The 25,320-nt window shown below is 36.4% G+C and overlaps 1 protein-coding gene and 1 long non-coding RNA gene across 7 annotated transcripts in view; both read right to left on the bottom strand.

Moving 5' to 3' along the window:
* Positions 1-22,775, bottom strand: part of LOC127520257 (uncharacterized) — a 70,676-nt gene extending 47,901 nt beyond the window's left edge. Inside the window, exons 1-4 of one of the 4 annotated variants that reach the window (XR_007932076.1) lie at positions 22,499-22,775; positions 22,355-22,416; positions 22,111-22,160; positions 13,564-13,706 (exon numbers count right to left, since the gene is read on the bottom strand). This is a non-coding gene — a long non-coding RNA (uncharacterized LOC127520257). Of the gene's footprint in view, positions 1-11,013; positions 11,861-13,563; positions 13,707-22,110; positions 22,161-22,354; positions 22,417-22,498 lie in introns of those variants that run through there. The other 3 variants (XR_007932075.1, XR_007932073.1, XR_007932077.1) reach the window with 3 other exon arrangements.
* A 519-nt stretch (positions 22,776-23,294) lies between these two features.
* Positions 23,295-25,320, bottom strand: part of usp25 (ubiquitin specific peptidase 25) — a 29,008-nt gene continuing 26,982 nt past the window's right edge. For all 3 annotated transcript variants that reach the window (XM_051908211.1, XM_051908212.1, XM_051908213.1), the window contains one exon: positions 23,295-24,876. In XM_051908211.1, the coding sequence (XP_051764171.1) occupies positions 24,698-24,876 (179 nt within the window). In that variant the 3' untranslated portion in view covers positions 23,295-24,697. The remainder of the gene's footprint in view (positions 24,877-25,320) is intronic.

A 25,320-nucleotide genomic window follows, 5' to 3' on the forward strand; every position in this document is an offset into this window, starting at 1 on the left:
TTGTTTCTTCTGTACCAGATGTGTTTGGAATAGATAAATAAACAGAATATTATAAATATTATAACAACAGAACACAATGACTGAACAGTGACCCCCCAAAAACATACATTTTTAACTAATTTAGTTGTTATTTACTAATCCTTTTATTTTACATATTGTAAAATATTTTTTTAAGAAAAATATAAAATTAAATTATATATAAAATATAAAAATAATTATTTTATAAAATATAAAATTATGTATTTATTAACTCAATTAAATTATTAATTGATAATGTAATATATTTATTTTATAATAGTCAATCAGTCGATAAAATGCTAAAATTATATGTAAGAAAATTTAAAAATGATTTTATAAAGTACACAATTATTTAATGAATATAAAAAGTATATAGTATAAAATCTTTTATTATTTTATTTTAAATTCCCACTGTCAGTCAGCATAAGGGATCAGTTCAAAACAAGCATCCAGTTAATTCAAACAACAAAAAGAGGAGTAAAGGCAAGAAAAAAAAAGAAACCTGATCAGAACATGAAAAAATGAAACAAACATTATATTAAGAGCTGACAATTGTGGTCTCTCTTTGACAATGTGTGTGTGTGTGAGGGAGAGAAAGAGAGAATGTGTGTGTGTGTCCCGGGAATCTGAACGGGTCGGGGTAGTTGGTGTCTCCGGGCAGTGGAGAGGTCAGGACAAACACAAGCTGCTATTCATGGACAAATCAAGTTTATGTGAGAATCTGCCCCCCCCCCCTCAGCCCTCATTACCATTTGAATGCTTCATAACATCAGCGCCTGAAAGTGCAAGATCCTGTCAGAGTGGAAGTCAACAGAGGGACAGAGAGTGAAAGAAACAAAAAAAAAAAAATCCTCTTTGCCTTGTGTCTCTTCATATAGAATAGACCCCCTGAACCCCCACTCCCTTAAACAACACCTCCGCCATATGTAAGCCTGCCACACACGGGTCAACCCCAATGTCAAGCAGAGCAGCTTGTCAACCCAAACACACATGCACACACACGTGTGCACACGCATGTGCAAACACAAACACACACGATTAATATTCCACCCAGGCCGTACCATCACAGATCTGGTGGGCTCGTCCGGGTTATACGAAACACACCTCATTTCCTGTGACGCCATGTCTACGTTCATAGACCCGGAAACACGGGGATGTAGAGATAAAAAAACAAAACAGAGCCTCTGCTCTTTAAGGTGGACCCATGGACCCCATCCAGAGCAGGACGGGGACAGAATGGAGCAGGAGAAGTGGAACTGAAAGACGGGATCCGTCCACATTAAACAGAGATGACAAGCTGCTTGAATGCTATTACAGTGAAGATCTACACACAAACAAACACACACCACTCAAAAAACAATAGCAAGAAATTAGTGTTTAAGCATGTATACCTTAAGAAAAAGGTCTACAAATACTGCCATCTCATTTTTATTCAAATATGCAAAAACATTCAGAAATGATGTTTTATATAAAACAATATGACAATATAACAATTTTAAGATATCTCTACATATATATGTAGCAATTTTATGTTCTGTTTTGATTTATTTTGATTTAGTTTTGATTTACTGACATATGCCTCATTATAGTTAATTTACAAAAGGATGCTAATTACAAAAGGAACAAAAACAGTTCTATTCTGTAAATCTGTGACATATTCATATATATAAATACTTCAGTAGCTTTCATACAGTGATAATATATTAAAGGTATAGTTCACCCAAAAATGAAAATTCTGTCACCATTTACTCACCCTCAAGTTGTTCCAACCTGTATGAATTTTATTCTTCTGCTGAGATATTTTGAAGAATATGGGTAGCCAAACAGTTGATGGACCCCACTGACTTCCATAGTATGGAAAAAAATACTATGGAAGTCAATGGGGTCCATCAACTGTTCGGTATCTAACATTCTTCAAAATATCTTCTTTTGTGTTCAGCAGAAGAAAGAAATACATACAGGTTTGGAACAACTTGAGAGTGAGTAAATGACAGAATTTTCTTTTTTGGGTGAACTATCCCTTTAACCTGTTGCATATTTATTCACTCTTTTGTCCAAACATTCTCTTTGCCTCTAATTATTAATTTTTTGATGCACCCAAGTACATATTTATTATTCTATACAATGAGAATAAAAACATCAATTATATACAGAGGAAGAATTTAAGTAAATTGAGGCACTTTTTGAAATTGAGATGACTGTCAAAAGTGACCTGATTTACCTGAATTCACTTAATATATGTGTGTGTATGAGGTAAGAAATAATTGACTTAAACTCACATTATTAAATACTATAATAGTCATCAAATTCAACTTTGCTTAGCTGCAAAAATTGTTATGCTTATTAAATTAGATACTATAAGAAATTTTAATAAAGATATTAGAAATGAAAAGTAAATTTACCCAATTTGCTTGACCAGTTTCTTGGTCTTTTTCTGGTCTTTTCAATTAAAAGTTCAGAGAAAAAAAGGGTGACGAGATATGCAACTTTAATATACTTAACAAATCTGGAACTACTTCATAACCATGCAGTTTAAATAAAAAAGGGGGAAAAAATATCAACAACCTTGCAAAAGATATCAGAATTAAGAATTTAACAATGACATCAAATAAAAATGCTCACATATTTCTTTTTTAGAACTTTAAGCATAACAAACAACTGTGGAATAATTCAGTTCAGAATGTTTAGAATTGTTCCATTTTAATCGAAATGCTGAACGTAACCAGCAGACCAAACTGATCAACGTGAGATACAATCAAGAATTCCAGAACACAAAACATGTCTAATTGAATCATAGTAAATGATCCCAAAGGCAGCTCTGTGGTCTAGGAACATTAATAACATTTGTGGATTGAACCAAAGATGTCGTTCCAAAAGAAAAAAGGCCTGAGATTGTGTTGAATATTCTGCTGAGCAGAATCCGGTCCGGACCGACATTGCACACAAACACAAAATAACAACATGACATCAGTGCTCGGTTATTGCAAAGATACATTCAAACCTCTGCTGCTCAAAAGCCCACACTTTTGCAACTGACACTCCAGACAGAGCCAATATGGACCCGAGCTCAAATATACCCTGACCACCATTAAGGTCTGATCTTATTACAGCGTGGTCTGGGGATTTCGACCGACACATCCCACCCCCCTCTTTCCCCCCCGACACCAGGGCACAGGGTTCACCGCACTCGGCTGCTGGCAGACGGCTCTGGTTCATACTTCTGAATCCCTCAGCTGTGTTACGCTAGCCCTCTGCTTCGTCGGACCCCTCAAGAGCTTTCTCACGAGCGCACGCATATGTTTGCCTCTCCGGCCGACCGTAAGTGAAACCAATCACGGAGGCTGTAAACAGAGACCCAACCCCGCTGCCTGAAGGCCGGTCCCGGCCCAGATCGGGTTCCCGCTCACAGAGAAAGCCTTAGTGTATCGTCCTAGTGGAGAGGCTTTTCATCTGTAGAGGAATCAAATTCTGTTCAGTTGAGTTTAAAATGTAAAGCCAGAGAATCATTAAAGCTTGGCACATTCTCCAGATCATTGCCATTTAAAATGAATAAAAGGATGTTAGGGCTGCACAATTAATCAAATAAATAAAGGTTAAGATTACAGATGGTACAATGAACTATCATGAAAAGTAACAATTAGTGTATTTATATTTGTTCATGTCCCGTTACATAGAAAATGTATAATTTGTAACATGTTTTACAGTAGTTAAGCACTGCATCCAAAATCACAGACATGTCTTGCAATGTAGACAGTTTAACCGTCAAAATGTCAAATAATTATAAAATTCGGTAACACTTTACAATAAGGTTTAATTAGTTAACTACATTAGTTAACATGGAGTAAGAATGAACAATACTTCTACAGCATTTATTAATCTCAGAGTTAATTTCAACATTTACTAATACATTATTAAAATCAAAAGTTGTATTTGTTAACATTAGTTAATGCATGACATGAACAATGAACAGTTGCATTTTTATTAACTAATGTTAACAAAGATTATTAAATTCTGTAACAAATGTATTGCTCATTGTTAGTTATTGTAAGTAACAAATAAGACCTTTTTGTAAAGTGTTACCAAATATTATATTCTATTAGTCAATTCTAATAATAATCAAAATTAATAAGTATGGCTGAAATATCAACATCATTTTTAATCATAATTGTGCAGCCCTAAGTAACATAATTAACTTGCTATTATTATAATATAATATAATATAATATAATATAATATAATTAGTGCTGTCAAACAATTAATCACGATTAATCACATCCAAAATAAAAGTTTGTGTTTACATAATATGTATTAATTATTATTAATTATGTATATATAAATACACACACATGCATGTATATATTTAACAAAAATATATTATATTTATATATATATATATATATATATATATAACATAAATTATATATAAATATACATTTATACATGTAAATATTTCTTAAATAAATACACGTATGTGTGTGCATTTTTTATATATATATATATATATATAAAATATACACAGTACACACATATATATTTTGTAAACACAAACTTTTATTTTGGATGTGATTAATCATTTGACAGCACTAAATATAATATAATATAATATAAAATAATATAATATAATAAGCCAGTTTAGTTGTGCCTTTTATGGTAAAACACCTGCACTTTAAAAAAGTGGGGGTAAAAAAGCTATAATCTCCACTGTCATGTTCTTGAATCTTGAGACGTCACGTCAGAGTGAAGGAAAAAAAATCAGAAAGGGGGAAGGAGGGAGCCTGGTTAGCAGAGCGATGGCCTCATTTTCCACCTCCATCTATTCATTCCCTGCATTTCAATTATTTTAGATGTGTAATCCTTTCACTCTCAATAGCAAATGTAATCGTCCCCATGGCCACCGCACCAGACCGGTCAATATAAACCTAGACGACTCATTACTTCACAGGCTGCTGTCTACAGATGCTGGAGACTTCATGAGCACAATAGCAACACAAGCCCCTGCCGCTATTGAGTTTCCACTTCCCAGATCTCCCTTTATTGCCTCTAAACCTGCCTCTCAAGGGCGCTTTAGTCCAACACACACACACACACACACTTTGGCCATGCATTCCCCTGTGTCTGCCCTAGAATGGGAGGATCCCTTTTTGAGGAATTCTCTTTTTCCTCTCAAAAATTCAAATCTAAAATATGCTTGACATTTACAAGATGTTAAATAGTTGTTAGCATTCTCATTTTCACAACTCGATAGAGGTTGGTTTTGTAGGTAGAGAAGGTAAAAAAGAAAGAAAATTAAAGTTAGACAGCCAAAGAACTATAAGTTAACACAATAGTTGTACAATAATAGAGAGAGAAAATCACTCAAACATTCATAAACAACTGTAGGAGACTGATTGCTTCTGAAACCTACAGCAGCTTTGTATTTGAGAATGCATCTCATGAGTCACATTTCACCAGAAAAACAAAAGGATAATCATATTTTGCATTGTGACACTAAATTAATGTCAATTAGGCAAATTTTACAGCTAATTTCCAATTATTGTAATGCTTCCAGGCATTAGGCCTATACTTTTTTTTAAAATTCCCATTATTCTGGTGATTCTCATTATGATAATGTTTTACTTTATTACAAAAAATTAATTTCATGGAGCTATTTTTATTTAAAACAAATATTAAGCAGTACAACAACAAAAAAATACCATGGTCTATAAATATTTTACAATTTAAATATGGAATTATTATTTTCACATATAGTCGTGAGAATTTTTTTGCATTACAGTAATTTTAAGTAGGAATTTGGGGGTAAAATGTGCTCAACTCTAATGAAAATGTCAAAAAATTAATTTCTTATAAATTTATTTTTAATTTTGTGGTGAAATATGTCCCAAACACGCTCTTGACAGGTTTCTTGAGTATCAACCTTAAAGTCTTGATGACAGAACAAGACAAACTAGTGATCTTCTAATTGCATGCAAACAAAAGGAGAGTTTAACCCCTCACCGAGCTGCCCAGGACAGCCTTTGTCTCACACTAAATATGTGTGTTTGCCTTTTGTGCTTGAAATGGTCCCCTCTCTTCAGACAGCAGTCAAAAGCCCTTGATGAAGAGCAGCTCTCAACGCAGTCCCACCCCGTCCCTTTAGGACATCAGAAAGGCAAGAATGAAAGACTGCTGGACATTTAAACAAGTAAACAAGGACAAAACAAGGCAGCCGTAAAAGCAAGGAGATGGGTTTCACCTCTAGAGCCCTGTCACCAGTGAGTAGGCAGTGATGCCATATGAACTAGGGGACCGTAGTGAACATTAACCAAACACAATAGTTTCTTTTGTTCTGCATGCACACACTCCGAAAGGTCAATAAAAATACCAGTAAAAGGTTCACAACTATCACACCTGCACAAACAGTTTGTCAGGATTCTTTGTAGAATATGTGGAAACAGATAAAAATGCATACAGACATAATAGCCCTCCACTGCTTTTCACAATAGATTTATCATATTGACTTACAGAAAATATTGTCAAACCTGCAATTTTTTTTGGAAAATATCTCCCTGAAACAAAAACAATACTGTAATAGCAATACAATTAAATATCTTTATTATAGACGTTTTCCTTCTATATAGAAAGTCAAATGTTGCCTTTCAATATGTTAAAAATAAGTTACCTGACAAAAAGCAAACTGAAGAGAGAAAAAAACACTTCCAATAGGCTTTTTGAAGGATTATGACATTTTTCATTCAAATTCTTTTATTGTTCAGTCTTACAATCATCATAAATCCTCCTGGAAAAGGTATATAAACCCTTAAATGTACAAAAAACCTGGTCTACTTTTTTTTATAGAAGATTGAGTTAAATTAAATTTGACTAGAATAGGGAACTTTCAGGCTGTCTGCTGGGGATTTCAGGGCTTTTTTTGGTCCTCTTTCAGAGCGATCTGGCCCATTCAATGGTTCTGAATGAGAAACGGATCAGTGCAAACACACACAGTCTCCAGTTCAGACATGACATCATCTCTTTTATGGCTCTCCAGGACACATTTTGTGTGTGTGTGTGTGTGTGTGTGTGTGTGTGTGTGTGTGTGAGAGAGAGAGAGAGAGAGAGAGCGATAGATAGAGAGAAAGAAAGCTTCTTAGTGCCATTTCTCGATAACAAAACGTGTGTGTGTGTGTGTGTTTCCCTCTATAAATCACATTAAACCAGGGATTGGAAACCTTTACACTGACAACTGTAGTCAAACTAATAATTTGTGGAGTGTCAGAATCTGGCTAAATTAATGAACTAAAGCCTGAAGGAATGAGGGAAACATTTACGCTTACAACACAATGTCATGACACTTGAAATCTTAAAATAAAACATAAAGAATTATATTTAAGTTAAACCAAGAAATGCTGGATAAAAATGTATCATTATAATATTAATGCATACATGTTAATATTTAAAACATAATAAAACTGTCATAAATAAATAAAGAATATTATCTATTAAATAAATGCTTAAAAAGTTAATATCTTAAAAATTCTCTGGGTGATAGAATCAAAGCTGGACAGTCTGCCTAAAATTATTTTTATTTAATTAAAATAAATTTATTATATTTATTTGAGTGAGATAAAAATCCATGTTATGAGGAAAAAAATTATGAAAAAAAAAATAAAAAAATAAAAATAAAAAATCAACTAAAGGACTATTTTTAAAAATAAGAATAAGTAGACAGAGAGTAAAGTTAATCTGAAGACAGTGGAGTTTCTATCAAAAAGTTTTTCAACTGCACAATCCATATCCATCCAATTATGATCTTTATAACATAAGCTTCTGAGGAAACCTAATACCTAGAAAAACACGTCAGGCCCGGATCCTGATTACCAGAACTGTCTGACCACACGGCACCTGGAAACTCACAGTTCATAAAGCTCTGTGGCAAACTGCGGTTTTCACTCTCCTCTGGGCAAATGACAGTGTGACAAATTTACAGCCTGCGAGGCAGTTAAACACATTCGGCACTCTGCGTTCTGCCTGTCAACCGAGAGCAAGTACGCATCCACCTTTTAGCCCGTTAGAACCGCAGCAGAGCGATGAAAACACACACACAAAATGTGTGTTCCTTTCCTTCCTGTCAAAATCACGAAGTTAAGAGCAGAACTGCTCATTAGACGCTGAACCAATGTTCTCTCTAATCTGCGTCACTTCTGATGCTGCTCCAGCGCAGACCAGAACAAAATGTGTGGACAAAAGACTTAAAACAAGAGCTAAACAATTGGACATTGTTTCTACAGTCCAATTTCAGCATGAAATTAAAGTCATTACAAATCTTGTGCTTAATTCACGAGACAAGGACCGCATCCTTTAAAGCACAGTGTGAAGAGTTCAAGTTCATAGTTGTACAAAATAAAACTGCAAAAGTAATGACTGTCTCTAAACATACGGAAGCCCACAGAGCTCATGCACTTTCTTTTTTTTATAGGCTATTACCTCAACTCAAAAGTTACCTTGATAAAACGAAACAAAAACAAAAGCAATAATGCCACTATATGCTGTAACTATAGCATATCATCCTGCCATAGTTAGCCTATATATAACTATAGATACAGATGTAAAAGGACACAGATATAGATTAAGAAAGCTGACATTAAATACTTTGGGAAAAATTAGATTTCCTAGGGTGTGACATGCTATATTCCATCTAAAAACTGATTTTCAGCATTTTTATAATTAAGTTGCATGGAGCTTTAATTACGTCATATTAAATGAGACTTTCTCTACATCATTCATATAAATTTTAACATAAAATATTGCTAAAAAATAATGTGGTAACTATATATGAAAATATGGTAACTATAAATTGTGTAAAATTAAATATAGAATGAGAGAGAGAAACCTAGAGCAACAACAACAACAAAAAAACTACCTAGGGGGAAAAATACAAATTTTATATATAAATTATATATATATACATGTATTTCCCACTTAGGTTTCTAGGTATGTTGTTGCTGTGCAGGTATTTCTGCACTGTAAAGAGGAAATGTTGGTTTAACTTAAAAAAGTTACCTAGTTGCCTTAAAATTTTGAGTTCATTGAAATTTTAAAAAATTAGTTAATACAATGAAGGCGATTGGTTTAATCAACAGAAACTCAAAATATTATATTATCTGAATCACATTAATTATTGAATTTGATTTGACAAAAGAAAAAATGTGTGTGATAACAAATCATGAAAATAATTTTTTACAGTGTGCTCAGGTCACTGAAAGGTCAGCCCAATAGAAATAGGATGAACCTCAAATTAGATTGGTCTAAACTGAGTACTGGAGAAGAGAGGAGATCAGAGACGATATCTCTGTGTTTTTTAAAAGCCAGGCCATCAACTTGATGTGCCCCAAAGAAACTTTAATATAGAACAGCAAAGAACCAAAAATAAACCATCTGCCACAAAGACTTCAGAAGCCCTCATTAAGAAGGTGTGCAGATCTGCTACTTCAGAGGATAGTGACCTACATACCTAAAATAGAGAACTAGATTCAGTGGTGGCCCCTCGCTCTCTCTCTGTGCTAAGTTGACAACTAAACTGCAATATCCCACCTTACACACACACACACACACACACACACACACACACACACACACACACAAAAATGCCCTGGAAACCGTAAGCAGCACCACAACCCAAGCTAAGCTAAAACTACTCGACTCCTTTGCCTTTTTGTCCTCCTGCTTATTTCTTTTTGTGCATTCCGTCTTTTCCATGCCTCTGGCCGTGCTTTGAAACAGCACTCTAGAAGAGAAAGCCGTACGATAATGCCTGTCCAAACATCTCATTCCTGTGACACAAGGTCGTCTACGGGGGCAACAGAAAAAGGTGAACAGGGGCTTTTCTTAAAGAAAAGGATATTTTACAAGACTCCGGCTTTGAAAGAACAGGTGCCATAGCATCAGACAGGTTGTATAAAAAAAATAAAAAATAAATAAATAATGTGAATAAAGGTAACCACCAGGTTTCAGATTGATAAGAACCAAACAAAGATACTTTTTGACTGAAAAAAAAAAAAAATTTGACTAAGAAATTACTGTACACTGGAAAACACCAGACATTCATTAGTACAAATATGTATTGTATACTACAACATAAAGCAGATGTATTCCCAAAGTTCCTGAATAAATTAACAGTATTGATACTAAACTAATTTTTTTCTTTAGAGACTCGAATTGCCCATTTCCACTAAATATTGTCCATTAATTTAGTCTCTGTTAATGAAATCGCTGCTTAGAAAGGTAAACAAAAGGGCCTCAATATATGATTTAGATTATCTATCTCTCTCTCTCTCTCTCTATATATATATATATATATATATAATATTTAGATAGATAGATAGATAGATAGACAGACAGACAGACAGGTAGATAGATAGATAGATAGATAGATATATTTAATTTTAATTAATTTTAATTTTAAGATTAATGCAACTCCCTGAAAAATATTCTGGCAAAAAAATGAATGAACAAGTTTAGAGATTTCCTTAAATACTGTGTGAAAGCAACACTGATTCAAAACCCGTCAGCCATGAGTATGTAAAAGTGCGAGCGTCTCTCCGTACAGTCCTTCCAACAGTTCACGCAAAGTTTCTCACTCTCTGCCAAGTTCAAAGCATGCTGTCGAGTCCCATAACTTCCAAAAGCAATACCAGAGGATTTACAAACATTCATAAACGGTCTTTATCAGATCCTAGTCCGTATTTAATATGTACATACACACACAGCACCGATGCCTCTGGCCGTGACCCTTTAGCCCAGCTGCAATACAAAAGCACAAAGCATTATTTTCACGAAAACCTGCAGCTCAACGTGAGTAATAAACTGCCCGAGTTGTTTCTCACAGGAAACTGAGTTCTTGACGGTTCAGAGAGGCAGAGAGAAGCCAAACAAAACAGCACAAAAAGAACATCGAGGACTGTACAATCCTTTGTGTCCATGCAACTTTAGCAAAAAACAAAAAAACAGCAGAGTACTCACGCTGAACACGAGTGCCCGGCCTTGTGAAGGAGAGAATCCTACTTGTTCTGGTCCATTTCGTGTTTCTCCGCCGCCATAAAAATCTCCCTCCTAGCCGGAGCTGCGGAGACTGGTGAACCAACCCTAGGGCCCCCGGGAAAAAAGCCCCGGCGCTGACTGCCTCTCGCTGGCTGTCAGGCTAGGAAACCGGCTTCTGTGTGGAGAGCAGCTGTTCCCCTCCACCTCCTCCTCCTCCTCCCAACCGCAGCACTTCTGTACAACCACACAAAAGCGGACGGAACGCGGATGCCTCCTCCCAGCAATCGCACAAGCGCAGACGAGCGGGGCTGAAAGGCTGAGGCTGGTGGTCAGAGAGGCAGGTATTTAGTTCGTACCGTTTTCTAGTTTGTGGACTCGCTGCTTTTTCAAGAGTGGGAGGGGACAAGCCGAAAGCTTCTGGGCGAGGAAACAGCACATAATCCCTAACGGCAGAAACTTCCTACTCGCTGGTAATAAGCAGGACATCCCCCGTCCGAGGGAGCAGGAATGCGAGGCCCACTTTCAAAGAGGCCCAGTTACAAACAGGGCACAAAGTCACTTCAGCGTGACCTGGGGGTCAGATACGGCAAGTGTGTGTAAGAGAGCCTATGTGTGTGTGTGTGTGTGTGTGTGTGTGTGTTTAAGCAGGCATAACCACTAAACAGACGTGTGTCTAGAGTAAGTACAGCACTGCTGAAAGCAGAGAAGAGAGAGACAATCATTTGCGATTTTATACTATTCATTATTATATATAATATTAAAGGATTAGTTCACTTCAAAAGTACATTTCATCCAAGATGTTTATGTCTTTCTTTCTTCATTCGAAAAAGAAATTAAGGTTTTTGAGAAAAACAAAACAAAATTTTTCTCCATATAGTGGACTTCAACAGGGACCAATGGGTTGAAGGTCCAAACTGCAGTTTCAGCGCAGCTTCAAAGGGCTCTACACGACCCCAGCCAAGGAATAAGGGTCATATCTAGCGAAAGGATCGGTCATTTTCTAAAGAAAATTAAAATTTATATACTTTTTACCACAAATGCTCGACTTGCACTAGCTCTGCGATGCGCCACACATTACGTAATCACGTTGGAAAGGCCACGTAGTGACGTAGGCGGAAGTACCGAGCAAGTGTTTACAAAGCGAACATGCAAAGACTAAGTCAAACGCCCTTTAAAAAAAATAAAACAACGATGTCAGACAATTTTGAAGTTGGAGGAGAAAATGAGTTTTTTTTCACCCTACCGCAGTACTTCCGACTACGTCACGCATGACCTTTACAACATGATTACGTAATGCGTGGCAGATCGCAGAGTAGCGCAAGACGAGCATTTGTGGTTAAAAAGTATATACATTTTTATTTTTTTTAGAAAATGACTGATTGTTCCACTAGATAAGACCCTTATTCCTCGGCTGGGATCGTGTAGAGCCCTTTGAAGCTGCACTGAAACTGCAATTAAACTGCAATTTGGACCTTCAACCTGTTGAAGTCCACTATATGGAGAAAAATACTGGAATGTTTTCCTCAAAAACCTTTTCGACTGAAGAAAGAAAGAAATAAACATCTTGGATGACATGGGGGTGAGTAAATTATCAGGAAATTTTAATTCTGAAGTGAACTAATCCTTTAACCTTCCTGAAAAGATTTGTGTATATAAGAATTTGCTTTACTTTTCTTTGAGAACTTCTATAAAACATTACAATCAACATCAAAACAACATTTACTTTCTTAATACATTCTTTTTGTGACTGATTCATCTTTTTGTTAAAACTGATCATTGTAAACTTTTAACAAAATCAACTTGCTCTGCCTCTGAAACGAGTTTTCTTTTCAACTGACATCATCATCCCTCTTATTTTTATACTCCACCTCTTCAACCACCCGTCAGAATACCATACTACCATATTACTCCTAGTATCGCTTACGTTTGCGAAAATGAGCAGTATACAACACTGAATATTGTGCACTTGATAACACCTGCCATTTCTAATGTGACAGATGAACTGCAAGTAATATCAGCTGTGATTTTAAACTTTCTTGGCATTATTTTATTAACAGAGTGCCAAAAGTTACACCAAATTGGATTAAAAATGCAAAATGACAAAAAAGATTGCATTCAGCAGACGTTTTTATACAAACTGACTTACAGTGCATTCAACATTTCAACAGTTCATGCATTCTCTGGGTACCCATGACCTTGACATTGCTAGCACAATACTCTACTGTTTGAGCTACAGGAACACTCTATTGCAATTTGATGAGGTCACGTGATTACATTGTACCGTAGGCAGCATGTATTATATACTGTGCAGTATTCAGTATGCTAGCATTCTGTTCTGAACAGAGCCACATAGCTTTTCAAAATCCCATAAATTTTACAATTGATAAAAGTTCTGTACCTACATTCTCTGTTTCACTTTAAAATTCGACACATTACAGAAGTAAGATGGGCCACCATTTCAAGTTAACTATAAAATTAACAGAACTAGTAAAAACGTAACAGTGGAGGAAATGTGTTCAGTGTTTTTGTCACCTTCTCCAGAAGCTCTTAAACTCCAGATATCAGCTGCTGCGCTGGCTGAGTCACTTGAGGAAAGGCGAGCTGAAAATGTGGAGAATTCAAATCATGTTTAACGAGGCTGTGGGTCTTTTCACTCACGTCACCATTTCAAGTGTCTGCAGCAAAAAAAAAAGAAAAAAGAAAATAATAAAAACGTCAGAAGTCAGAACATTACGTATATGACAAATTAGTCAAACTGACACTTGTGGCACAAAACAAGTTTTAAACACGTGGAGTAACTAGAAAGAGTGCTGTAAATAAAGGGAGCTTTAACACTTAATATCAATAATTTTAATTGACTTTGAACCCTTACCTATATATGGTCAGCTTAGAGACAATTAAACAGAACTGAGGTAATAAAAACTTGAATCAAAAGAGTTAAAATGTGAACAATTAAATGAGATAACTTTGAGAATTAAGCATCTACAAATTTTTATTGTGAGATAAAATGAGTCCATAGCAAACAGACTACTTAAACCACACCATAATTATTAAATACAAAACCATTTGTACTTAAATCTGCAGATAAGACCAACATGAACATAAAATAGTTCAAACTATTTTTAAGGACCAACTAAGATAAACATCTAATATATGTTCCAGCTCCACTCCTCTAAATTGCAGGACTAGATACATTAATTTCAAACCATTTTTTAAAATATTAAGAACCAGAGCTACTTTCTGCTGCATTTGTCAGAATATTATAGATATGGGTTATTCAGACTGCAGTCTGCAGAGCAACGATCTGAAACCCTGATGTAGCTCTTAGTAAAAGTTGTAGCTTTGCTCACTGACATGCCATGCAAGCACTTGACAAGAATTTAAAAAATATCCCTAAAGCCAAATTTTAAACAATGCAAGTTTATCTACTGAGGTGCAAAAAGGAGCAAGAAATCACCAAAAAAGAAAATCCGGAAGTTCATGCAACTTATCTAACCAGATCAGATTTTGTCTTCAAATCCAGTATCAAGTATGAAGAAAGAGCTATTTTTTAATTGATTTTATGTTTAAAAGTTGGAAATTATGCCACACACACAAAAAAACTTTATCCTTTGTTGAACAAGTTGTTCAACATACCAGTTTCTACATTAAATTGACATACATTGATACATATATTGTCATTTAGTCAAATCAGATTTTTTGCAGAAATCAGGTAAAGATTTATGGTTTAGGTTTATGATTTTATGATTAGCTGACAGCTTAGACAAGATCCAAGTCCAGATACATTTATCATACATTTTATACATTTTATATTCTAAATAGTACTGAAAAACCGGAAAATGCACATTATTCACTCTTGAAAATTGACTCAAGGGGAAACTACCACTTCTGTTAAACTTGCAAACAGGTAAAGATATTGGCCGATGCCAATATAAAGTGTCTCTAAGTTCACTAGTGTCATTGGTGAAGAATCGATTGCCATCTATGCATCTGAAAAAGAGAGAGGGACAGAGAGAGAGACAGAGAGAGAGAGCGAGAGATTGACGGCACGTCAGAGGTAAGTGAAACTCTGGAACCCGTCCAGGGTTGAAATGACCTAAGAGCTATTCATCCATCTCATGGCATATTTCCTGTAATCAGAGAATTATGGTGATTGAAAGTGATTGGTCAGGGTCAGCACTAATGCACAATAAAACCAAATGCAGAGCTGGGAAACATGGGGACCGCTCAAAAGGCCCCAACTGTGCAATCCCGTAACCAGGACAAAGATAGTGAAGAGAGATGGCCTTCCATCAGCAATGCCGCTCTGACTTCTGAGGCAGAATCACTCATTTGGAGGGCCAATCAGCCTTTGAAAAGCTTTACGATGAGTCTAATTCATTATTGTGTGATGTCACAATGCTATTCACCTGTGATTGGTCGCAGAAAAGAGCCGTTTGTCGAAACGAGGCCGCTGGGGTGCCGCGATTGGCTGTCGGCTCCTGGTAACAGTGTGGCCCGTGCGGAGACAGAGCCCAGCTTGTCTCTTATTTGTCGACTGATGGGAATCTTGTTCAGCCAGCTGCGTTTCCATGGAAGAGGCACCTTGAGAGGGTCCCAAAACCACCCCGAGCCCCCCTAACTCTCTCAACCTGACTGCCCCCGTCCCGACCCGTCTCGCTATAACCGCGCACCCCGCTGGGCTGCAGTGTTTGCGGTAAAATCACGGTCTCTGACACCCAGACGGCAGCAGTTCGGAGAGAGCATCATTAAACACGAAGGCTGGCAATATCACCTCATTTTTCTCGCTCTCGCTCTTTCGTGCTTTTATTTTATTTATTTTTTCTGGTGGTGGCGTGATTCTTTTCTCAAGCTTTAGCACACTAAAGAGGCGACCATTGATTGATATTCAGTTCAGGAAGGGAAAAAACTCTTGAACAAAAAATATCTCCATTGAATAGCTTTGAACAGAATGTCCTCTTCTGCCGGGTTCTCAGAGAACAGCCTCTGGCTGCCTCAAGGGACCGTGGATATTTTAGCAGACGGTTACGCTCTGAATCCACTCCTGGTCCTGAATTTTGTCAGACAAGATCATTCTGGACAGTCTGAAATAAAATAATAATAAATGAAACAGACTGTACAAGTGAAAAGAAAATATAGAGTAAGTCTAAGACTGTGTGCTGCGACAATCGGCCAATCACACGGGACTCAGTGCAGCAAAAAAGACAATAGAGCGGCCATATTTGTTTAGTTCTCTTTTTTACTGCTGATTCAGAGTGAGATCATTAAGCAAATCTTAAGAATTCTACCTAAACAGAATTTTTAACAACAAAACACCAGATTTGCAGCAAAATAAGACAATCAGAGGTTGTGTTAGACTTATGGCACTGAGAAAGACGAATGAGTTGAATGAAATAAAAGCTGAAGACCAAGAGCCAAGCAAAAAAATTTAGGCCTAATTTTTAAAGTGATAGTTTCCCCCCAAAAATAAATTATTTTTCTTTTCTTTTTTTTGTTGCAGGAATTAGTCCTAAAACCAGGAAAGTAGTTCGCATTTCCCTAAGTCAACAAGATTTTTGAATGGGTTTTTGGCTAAAGTCACCATGAAATCAAAATGAACAATTCTTTATGGAATATTGCAGTATTTATTATAAATGATTTATCTGTAAACATCATCTCACCCTTATCTCTCCTTTTCTCTGATGACGTTTACTGGCGTGAGGGCAGGAAAACCTGTCAGTCACATGACATTGCAGCAATAGCAAATCACAACGATCCAACGTTCTAATAGACAAAATCAAGTCCCGCCCTACATTTTTTCTTGTTCAAGAAGACATTGCACTTGTCAATACGTTACAATAGAGAAGAAAAAACTATTGCAACTTCCGTTTCATGCTGACTTTAAATGCTTGAAATAAAGTCTTTGGATAACACAAGCTCAAGTTATGTTCACGTTTTATTCTGTGACGTAAAAAAACATAAGTGATATCGCAGTAACAATTGGCTAAATGGGACTACAGAGGCTGCCAGGGACAATAACATCATCACACCGAACAGGAAAACTCAAGTTCACTTTCACAGCCTCGTTGTGTTTATACTCGCATTCTTACAGTATTCTAAGTCAAACTTTCCTATTTGTAGATTTTAAATAAAGATTAAAAGATTTGTCAGAAGTTTAGGAGTCGTGCAAATGTGGTATAGTTAATTTATATCCTAAATTTAGCTTTATTTTGACAATTGTATTAAGGCTGCAAAATTCAAGTTGTGAAGATTATTTTTATGAACAAAACTTTATAAGTATCATACAATTTTGTTGATTACAGACCTTATTTACTGCAATCATCCAAAAGCCAATAGAAAAAATCCTATTGCCGTTTTGTCAAGGGAACTAGGCACTTAACATTTTCTGCAGCAGTTTATTTCTGACACAAAAGAATATCACCATCAACAGGGCATTGAAGGTACTATATCTTGTGTGTTTTGCCCTTACTCACCCCAACATGTCAACAAGCTACTTAAAGGGTTAGTTCACCCAAAAATGAAATTTCTGTCATTAATTACTCAACCTCATGTCATTCCATACCTGTAAGACCTTCGTTCATCTTCGGAACACAAATTAAGATATTTTTGATGAAATCCGAGAGGTATATGACTTGTCCATAAACTGCAATATAATCACCACTTTCAAGGTCCAGAAAGGTATTAAAGATATCGTTAAAACAGTCGACGTGACTACAGTGGTTCAACCTTAATGTTACGAAGCAACGAGAATACTTTTTGTGCACAGAAACAAACCAAAAATAATGACTTTATTCAACAATTATTCAACAACAATTCTCTTCTGTCATTATCCTTACGCAGGTGACGCAGTAAGCACGGTGAAGGCTTCCGTGTTTACACCTGAATTCCAGCTCAGTATTGGTCAAAGCTGATCACGTGAGCATGACGCATGCGTGTGATGCTGACGCAGGAGCCGGCCAATAATGAGTAGGCCGTACTGACCTAGAACCAAGAAGTGCTGAACGTAAAGAACGTATAAGAATGACACAGAAGAGAAGATATTGTTGAATAAAATTGTTATTTTTGTTTTGTTTTTGCGCACAAAAAGTATTCTCGTCGCTTCATCACATTACGTTTGAACCACTGTCGTCACGTCGACTGTTTTAAATATGTCTTTAGTTCCTTTCTGGACCTTGAAAGTGTTGATTATATTGCTGTCTATGGACGAGTCATATACCTCTTGGATTTCATCAAAAATATCTTAATTTGTGTTCCGAAGATGAACGAAGGTCTTATGGGTTTGGAATGACATGAGGGTGAGTAATAAATGACAGAATTTTCATTTTTGGGTGAACTAACCCTTTAACGCAAATGCATTAGCTGGTAGTTGTTTTATATGTGAGATGAGGACATGACTGCAGCTGGTGATGAAGCTGAAACCAGCACGTCCAGTGCAAGTAGCCTTTGACTATTTAATTTTACTTAACATTATTTTATTTATCTGTTATAATGAGACCTTTTTGAAGGATATTGGTTTACTTATTCCCTTTTTGAGCAATTGAGCTTAACTGAGACTTGAATGTTAAAGGGTTGTTGTGTTGACCTTGATTTATTGCAATTTTGAGGTGTTCAGTTTTATTTTGATTTTAATAAATGTGTTTGCCCTCCTCACAAATCAACTGTTTCTTTTTTTCACTGGCATGTCGATTAGGGGTTAAGGACTGGTGCATCTTTAAGCCTACATTCAGTACAAGTAAAATACTCAAGTACTGTTAAAATCAGATACGCTATCCCCCGGTTTCACAGACAAGGCTTAAGCCTATACTCCCAGACTAAAATGCATGTCTGAGCTGTTTTAACTGAAAGCAACTTGCACTGACATATCTTAAAATATGCCAGTGCCATTGTTTTGTCTCAAGTTGTATATCAGTAATGTTTTTTTGCTAAGGCATATTTATAAAAGCTACTTAAATGTCCCAATTGAATTAAGGCCTAATCCTGGCTTAATCTAAACCCTATCTGTGAAACCAGGCCTAAGACTTTTATTCAAGTCGTATTGGAATTGGTGACTTGTAATTCTCAATCAGAAAAATATAATTTTTGACAGGAAGATTCCCAACGTTTGAGCTCCTGCGCATACGTCATTACGCGACAAGAAGCTCGCACTGCAGACTGTCATAAATGTGCTCAGGACTTTTTGCCAAGGCTGTGGATTACAGGTAATAATGTTATAAATAATGTTTAGTTTCTTGCATAAACTGATCATTTCACTTCATCAGTCCGTCAGGAGCCAAGGATATTAATTTTGTTTTGCCTGAATATATGTATGACTCTCAAAGTGACGGTAGTCATTGACTTTCATTATATGAACCACCAAGGACCACGGTTTCAGCTAAAAATCGCCTTTAGTGTTCTACTGAAGAAAAAAAGACACCTACATCTTGGATGGCCTGAGGGTGAGTAAATTAACAGCAAATTTTCATTTTTGAGTGAATTGTCCCTTTAAACTAGGGCTGCACAATTAATCGGGATAGATAAATTAAAGGGATAGTTCACCCAAAAATGAAAATGATCCCATGATTTACTCACCCTCAAGCCATCCTAGGTGTATATGTCTGGCAGAAGCCAGTTATTATACATAATAAAATTTTAAATATGAATATTTTATTACAAAAACCCATTGCTTTGCTTCAGAAGGCCTTTATTAACCCCCTGGAGTCGTGTGGATTATATTTATGACGGATGGATGCATTTTTCAAAAAAACAGGCCCCCTGTTCACTACCATTATAAAGCTTATTAGGGCCAGGATATTTTTTAAATATATCTCCAATTGTGTTCGTCTGACATATACACCTAGGATAGCTTGAAGATAAGTAAATCATGGGATAATTTTTGGGTGAACTATCCCTTTAAACTGAAATTGCACTTAAACCGCTTGGCTTAGTGTGATTATTTTGTTTATGCGCAGCTTGTTGGAGAAGCCCGGCTCTGTGATCAGTAGTACATGCTGCTCCATCTGAAAACACTGCAAGACGCTTATAACGTGCATTTGAAAAAGCAACATGCGTCAAATATCTTTCCAAACATGAGAAGCATTTATGAACCCCTTGTCCAACAAAAGACAGCATTTAATAACATGTTTTTACTCCAAACTCACTTCATAACGTCAGATGAGTGTTTGAAATAACATCCTTCTGTGAGATGATGTGACTTCTTACACAGAATAAGGAACACAACATATTATTTCATAGTATTCTATACAGTGATAAAGGCTATGTCGATTAGCATTGCATTATAAATATACTTCATTATCACGAAATTACCACGAGAAGGCTTGAAGAACTCAGATAAACGATATATTTTTGTAGTCGTGTGTTTATTAGTCATGTTTAAACAATCAAAGCGTTTCAATCTTCTGTTTATTCAGCTACAGCGATAGTGTGATGCCCATAGGGATTTCCTGAAAAGACACGTGTTATCTTTTTTATGTCTTTATGCGAGAGCGCACTCTGGCTTTCAGATGGAGCAGCATTTAGGCATACTTAACTGACAAGCTGCGCATAAAAAAATTAGCAACTGCCAAATTGTGTGCGATTTAACTTCGATTAATCATGCAGCCCTACTTTAAGCTTAAAAATGTTGCATTGGCATCTAACTGAAATATACAGAACCCCGGACATGACATGCAGGAAAAAAATAGTACGTGTGCACGATTTACTAATTCGTTCCCTCGATTTACTAAAACGTGCGCACAATTTACTATTTTGCTCCCTCGATTTATAAAGCATGCACACGGTTTGGTAAATAGAGGGAACGAATTAGTAAATCGTGCGCACAATTTATTTATTTTTCTAGCATGTCATGTTCGTGGCTCCGAAGAAATAAATTTAAGTTTAAAAAAACTAAAATGACTAAAAATAAAACCAAACTAAAAATGAATTAAAGCTATACAGAAATTTAATTAAAAAACCTAATAAAAATGACAAAAGTACAAAAGAAAACTTACAACAAACAAAAAAAAATCTATTCAAACACAAAAGAACAACCACGTCATTCAGTAAAATGATGACAAATGGCCTTACATTATTAAAAGAAGCAGTGATTTACACAGGCCCCTGCATTTTGCAATGTATTTGCTAATGTCTCTGTGGACCTACAACAGACGCAGAGGGCAGCTGAGCCTTCGATTTTTGACTCGCACGGCCAACCGCGACCCCCGGGCTCAACGTGTCAGGTGTCACCGGGTGTCTAGACAGTCAGACAATGAAATATTACCATGGAAACGGGCAGGCTGTTATCAGCGGAGTGTGACAGTCAACAGTTGGGACAAGTCATGTTTAACAGATACACCGCCTGACCTTTTGAAGACAAACTAATAAAAAAAAGCCCCCTAAGGCATCAGAAAGCAATGATTCATTGAAGTGAAGAAGAAAGACGAGCGGACAAAAACTCAATTACAAGGTAAGCAACAGTTCCGGTTGTCTGAACGTGGTTAGATAATGAGACATAAGCAGATAAATCCCTTCACAGATTAACATGGTCTCAGTAAACCAACTCTGCAGGAAATTCATTTTGAAGACTAATCCAAGGTTGAACGCAAATATTCAGGATCAGCAGTGAACAAATTTAATAATTGAAGAATCAACTACTGAACCCATATTGGTCGACCACTATTATGAATGCTACTGGGGGAATATGGATGATGGTTAAGGCCCTGGATTAATCTATTCCTAAAATGGCATTAAGCAAAACTGCAAAACTTATAAGGGGGAAAAATAAGCATCAATTTATACGTTTTGTATGGTTGCTGTAAAAAAAAATGATACACTTTTATGAATGATTAATGAATTATATTAATATTGTTACATTATATAAAGCTTCACAGTTAATGCACATTCATATAGTCTCATGTCTAGATCTATTTTTTGTATTAATTCCACAAATATGACAAATATGAACTAATATATGTAGTAAGACAAATATGATAAAATATTCATCCAATCAATCCTGTTAGCAGTAAGCTATTGTAAGAAAAAAAAATGATAAAATATTTTTAAGTTTATCAATAACTACAAACCAACATTTGGTACCAAACTTACCAGCTTCTCCTGAGTGACAGATTAACGAGTCTTCAAGTGTCGTTAGCATCCTAGGACAGCAGCAAATAGACTTTATTGATGTCTTTAAACACCGAATGACAATTATATAACATGTTTTTGTGATATATATATATTCATATTTGTGAATGCCTGGACTTTAAATGATATAATTCCGTTAAGTATTTAAGTTGTCAGGGTTGTTAATTTGATGTGTTGTAAACAAACGACAAATGTCAGTCATTACCTACTTGTATAATTCATGTGCATGTCAGGGCAGAACTGTTCCTTGTGTGGACTAAATATTATCTAGAAAGGATAAAAAAAAAAACGGTTTTGTTGCAACAAAACAACAAACATCGTTAAAATAATATAAAAATATAAGACTGACGCGAGCTCAGAGGCGTCATAACGTGCCGCGAGCGCCGATTCGCGCCAAACTGACGTCACGCGCAACGTCTCCATTATTCTACAACACGATACAAACACAAAAATGTTTTTATCACGAAATTATATGAGCTCTGAATATTCTCGCTGTAGGAGTTTATCGAAATAAGGGTTTATGTATTTTTATTATTATTTAGTTTTTCCCTGAATAAAATAAAAAGCATCGCCAAATTACAAATACTAAAAAAAAAGAATGCAACTTGATCCTAACATATTATTTGGTCTTACCTTCATGAAGTAACCAGGTTTTTAAGCCTGGAATTGGGTAATAGATTACTGTATGCTGTCAATCCACATATTTTAGGAGAAATCGTATTTAGTGCCTTCAGTCATTCCAGTCGTTCCTTTCTGTATAACAAGCAGGTCTTTGGCTAGCCTCGTGATACATGACTGCTCCGCATCTCTCCATCACTGACCTTATTTCTAAAGTGGGTCACTGGGTGCACACACAGTTCTGGCAGAAAGGGGGTAGCAATCGAACTCGGGTTCGGACCAGGCAATCGAACAAAGTGTGAAAGCACCCTAAAACAGTTCCTAGAAAGCCTGTTGCTCTTAGGTTTTAATGATGACTTCTCAGAATTTTACCCATTTTGTTCAAATGTATTGTACCATGTTGTCCAGAATAAGAATAATAGCTATGAAAAGACATTAAACAGGCATTTGCAGGCGTGAAGTCACTGTATACGCCCCTCCCCCAAATCACTCACTTGTGGATAAAATCAGAGAATCATGCATTTACATTGAGTTTTGGTTTGTTTATTTGTGTCAGCTTTGTTTAATAGCCTTTAAAGTCATATGCACTGAACAAGCTGCTCTGATCAAAAAAAGGAAGAAAAAAAAAAGAAAAGCACACTCTTTGACACAAACATAAAGGTGTAAGTATGTACAATGGTAATGCTGAGTGCATCCATCCAGGAGTTTTCCACCAGTGTGAACGCTAAACTTTTAGTTCTAGTTGATGCTTGGCATCAAATCCCCCTTAAAGCTATCTTGAAACAATGCAACAAAGCATGTTCACTCTGCGCATTATACTACGAATGCACAGCGATGAACTGTAGTACAGTATAGTACTGTGTACTTTAGCGTAGTACTGTGTTCTTATTGGTTTTCTTTGGGATAGCAATAGTGTTTGTGCCTTTTTACTCAATACCTGGCTTTTTTCTGTAGCTATGAAACTTTATGGTAAAACAAACTCAGGAAAAGTCTAAAAAGGATTCAGGTGCAGTCAAATCTATCCGAGTCCATGGGCAAAACATACTCTGTTCTCTTTGAGATACCCAAAGTAGCACAGCACAGTTTCATTTCATCAATGCGAAGTTCAATAAAGATTAGGAACATTTAAAAAAATATGTATTTGGCCTAAAAGAGCCATAAATAAAACTTTATTCTCTCAATGTATTAACAAGCCACAGTATGTCCCATGGCTGCCAACCACAGCACTTAAAACTTGTGTTAAAGTCCCAGTTGTCAGGTCCACAGACCCGTCCGAGAACCTCCAGCTTTTTGTCTCACTGTCCTTAGAAAAACAAAACCAAACAATGCAGTAACACTGTAACAGACTGAGGGCGGCGTGGCAGGTTGATCTGCTTCTGATGTGAAAGGGATGATGGGTGGGGGAATAAAACTAAAATAAAACGAAATATTGAAATGAATCCTCAACCTCGTTTCACAAAGCTAAAGCTGCATGCACCAATGTCTAAAGAACTGCTTTGAAAAGATAGTTCACTCAAAAATGAAAGTTTACCATTATTTCTGATGTCATTCAGAACCCGTATGACTTTCTTGTTTTCAATATAATTAACGTAAATGGTGACCACGGTTAAGTCTGGTCCCCATCCACTTCAACATTCTGCTACATATCTCCTTTTCATACAGGTTTTGAACAACATGAAGTGAGTAAATGATGACCAAACTTTTATTTTTGTGTGAACTATACCTCTTTGTCTCTGCTCAGTTTCACACCGTCCTTGCAGTTGCATTAGCTTTAAAATATAACAGAATCCTCAAAATAATATTAATAATACCAATAAGGATAAAGTTAAAATCTCTAGCAGCAAAAGAGAAAGGAAAGGTCGGTAGGTTTGGGAAAGCCCTGCTTTAAGGAAGGCATGTGTTAGTGGAGAAGAGATGAAGTCTGAGCAGCTCATCTGCCGTCTGCAGGGGTCCGGCTCAGGGTGAGTGACGTCATGACCCGACCGTAACGCTCGCACAGCTCCAGCGTGGAGTACGAGGGGAGTTTGGGCGGGTCGTGAAAGCTTTTGATCTCGGTCGAGCAGTCGAGCAGCTTGGGCAGGAAGTCAGTGAGCTTCTCCTGCAGATTAGCTGGTGAAGAAAAGGACGAAAGTTTGAGTGTGTGTGGCACATAAAAAGCTCATACAGTATCTGTAAGGTGTACTTGCTAGGGGTAGGGAGGAAAATCACTTTTCTACCTTCTACCAATTTGAGTTGATTCTCAAATTTAAAAATTTGATTATGTAAATGTTAGTTAATAATGTTGTCCACCACAGTCCAGCATCCGTTTATAGAGTGCACGCCTTATAAAAACACAGCTTGAGTGAATGTTTTCACTGTGTGATGGAGCCTGTTAGAAGGAAGTTAGAATGCCACTGAAAATAGTTTCAAACAAAGCCAGAGCAGAACCGTTGAATGTCTCTGATCCACACACTGGGCTTCGTTCATAAATGTTTTTGGACGATTTGTTTGAGTGAATGATTCAATGATCCATTTATAAAGACAGTAACTTGCATCATTTCGAATGAATCAACT

Source organism: Ctenopharyngodon idella, chromosome 10 (assembly GCF_019924925.1).
Source record: "Ctenopharyngodon idella isolate HZGC_01 chromosome 10, HZGC01, whole genome shotgun sequence".
Taxonomy (NCBI): domain Eukaryota; kingdom Metazoa; phylum Chordata; class Actinopteri; order Cypriniformes; family Xenocyprididae; genus Ctenopharyngodon; species Ctenopharyngodon idella.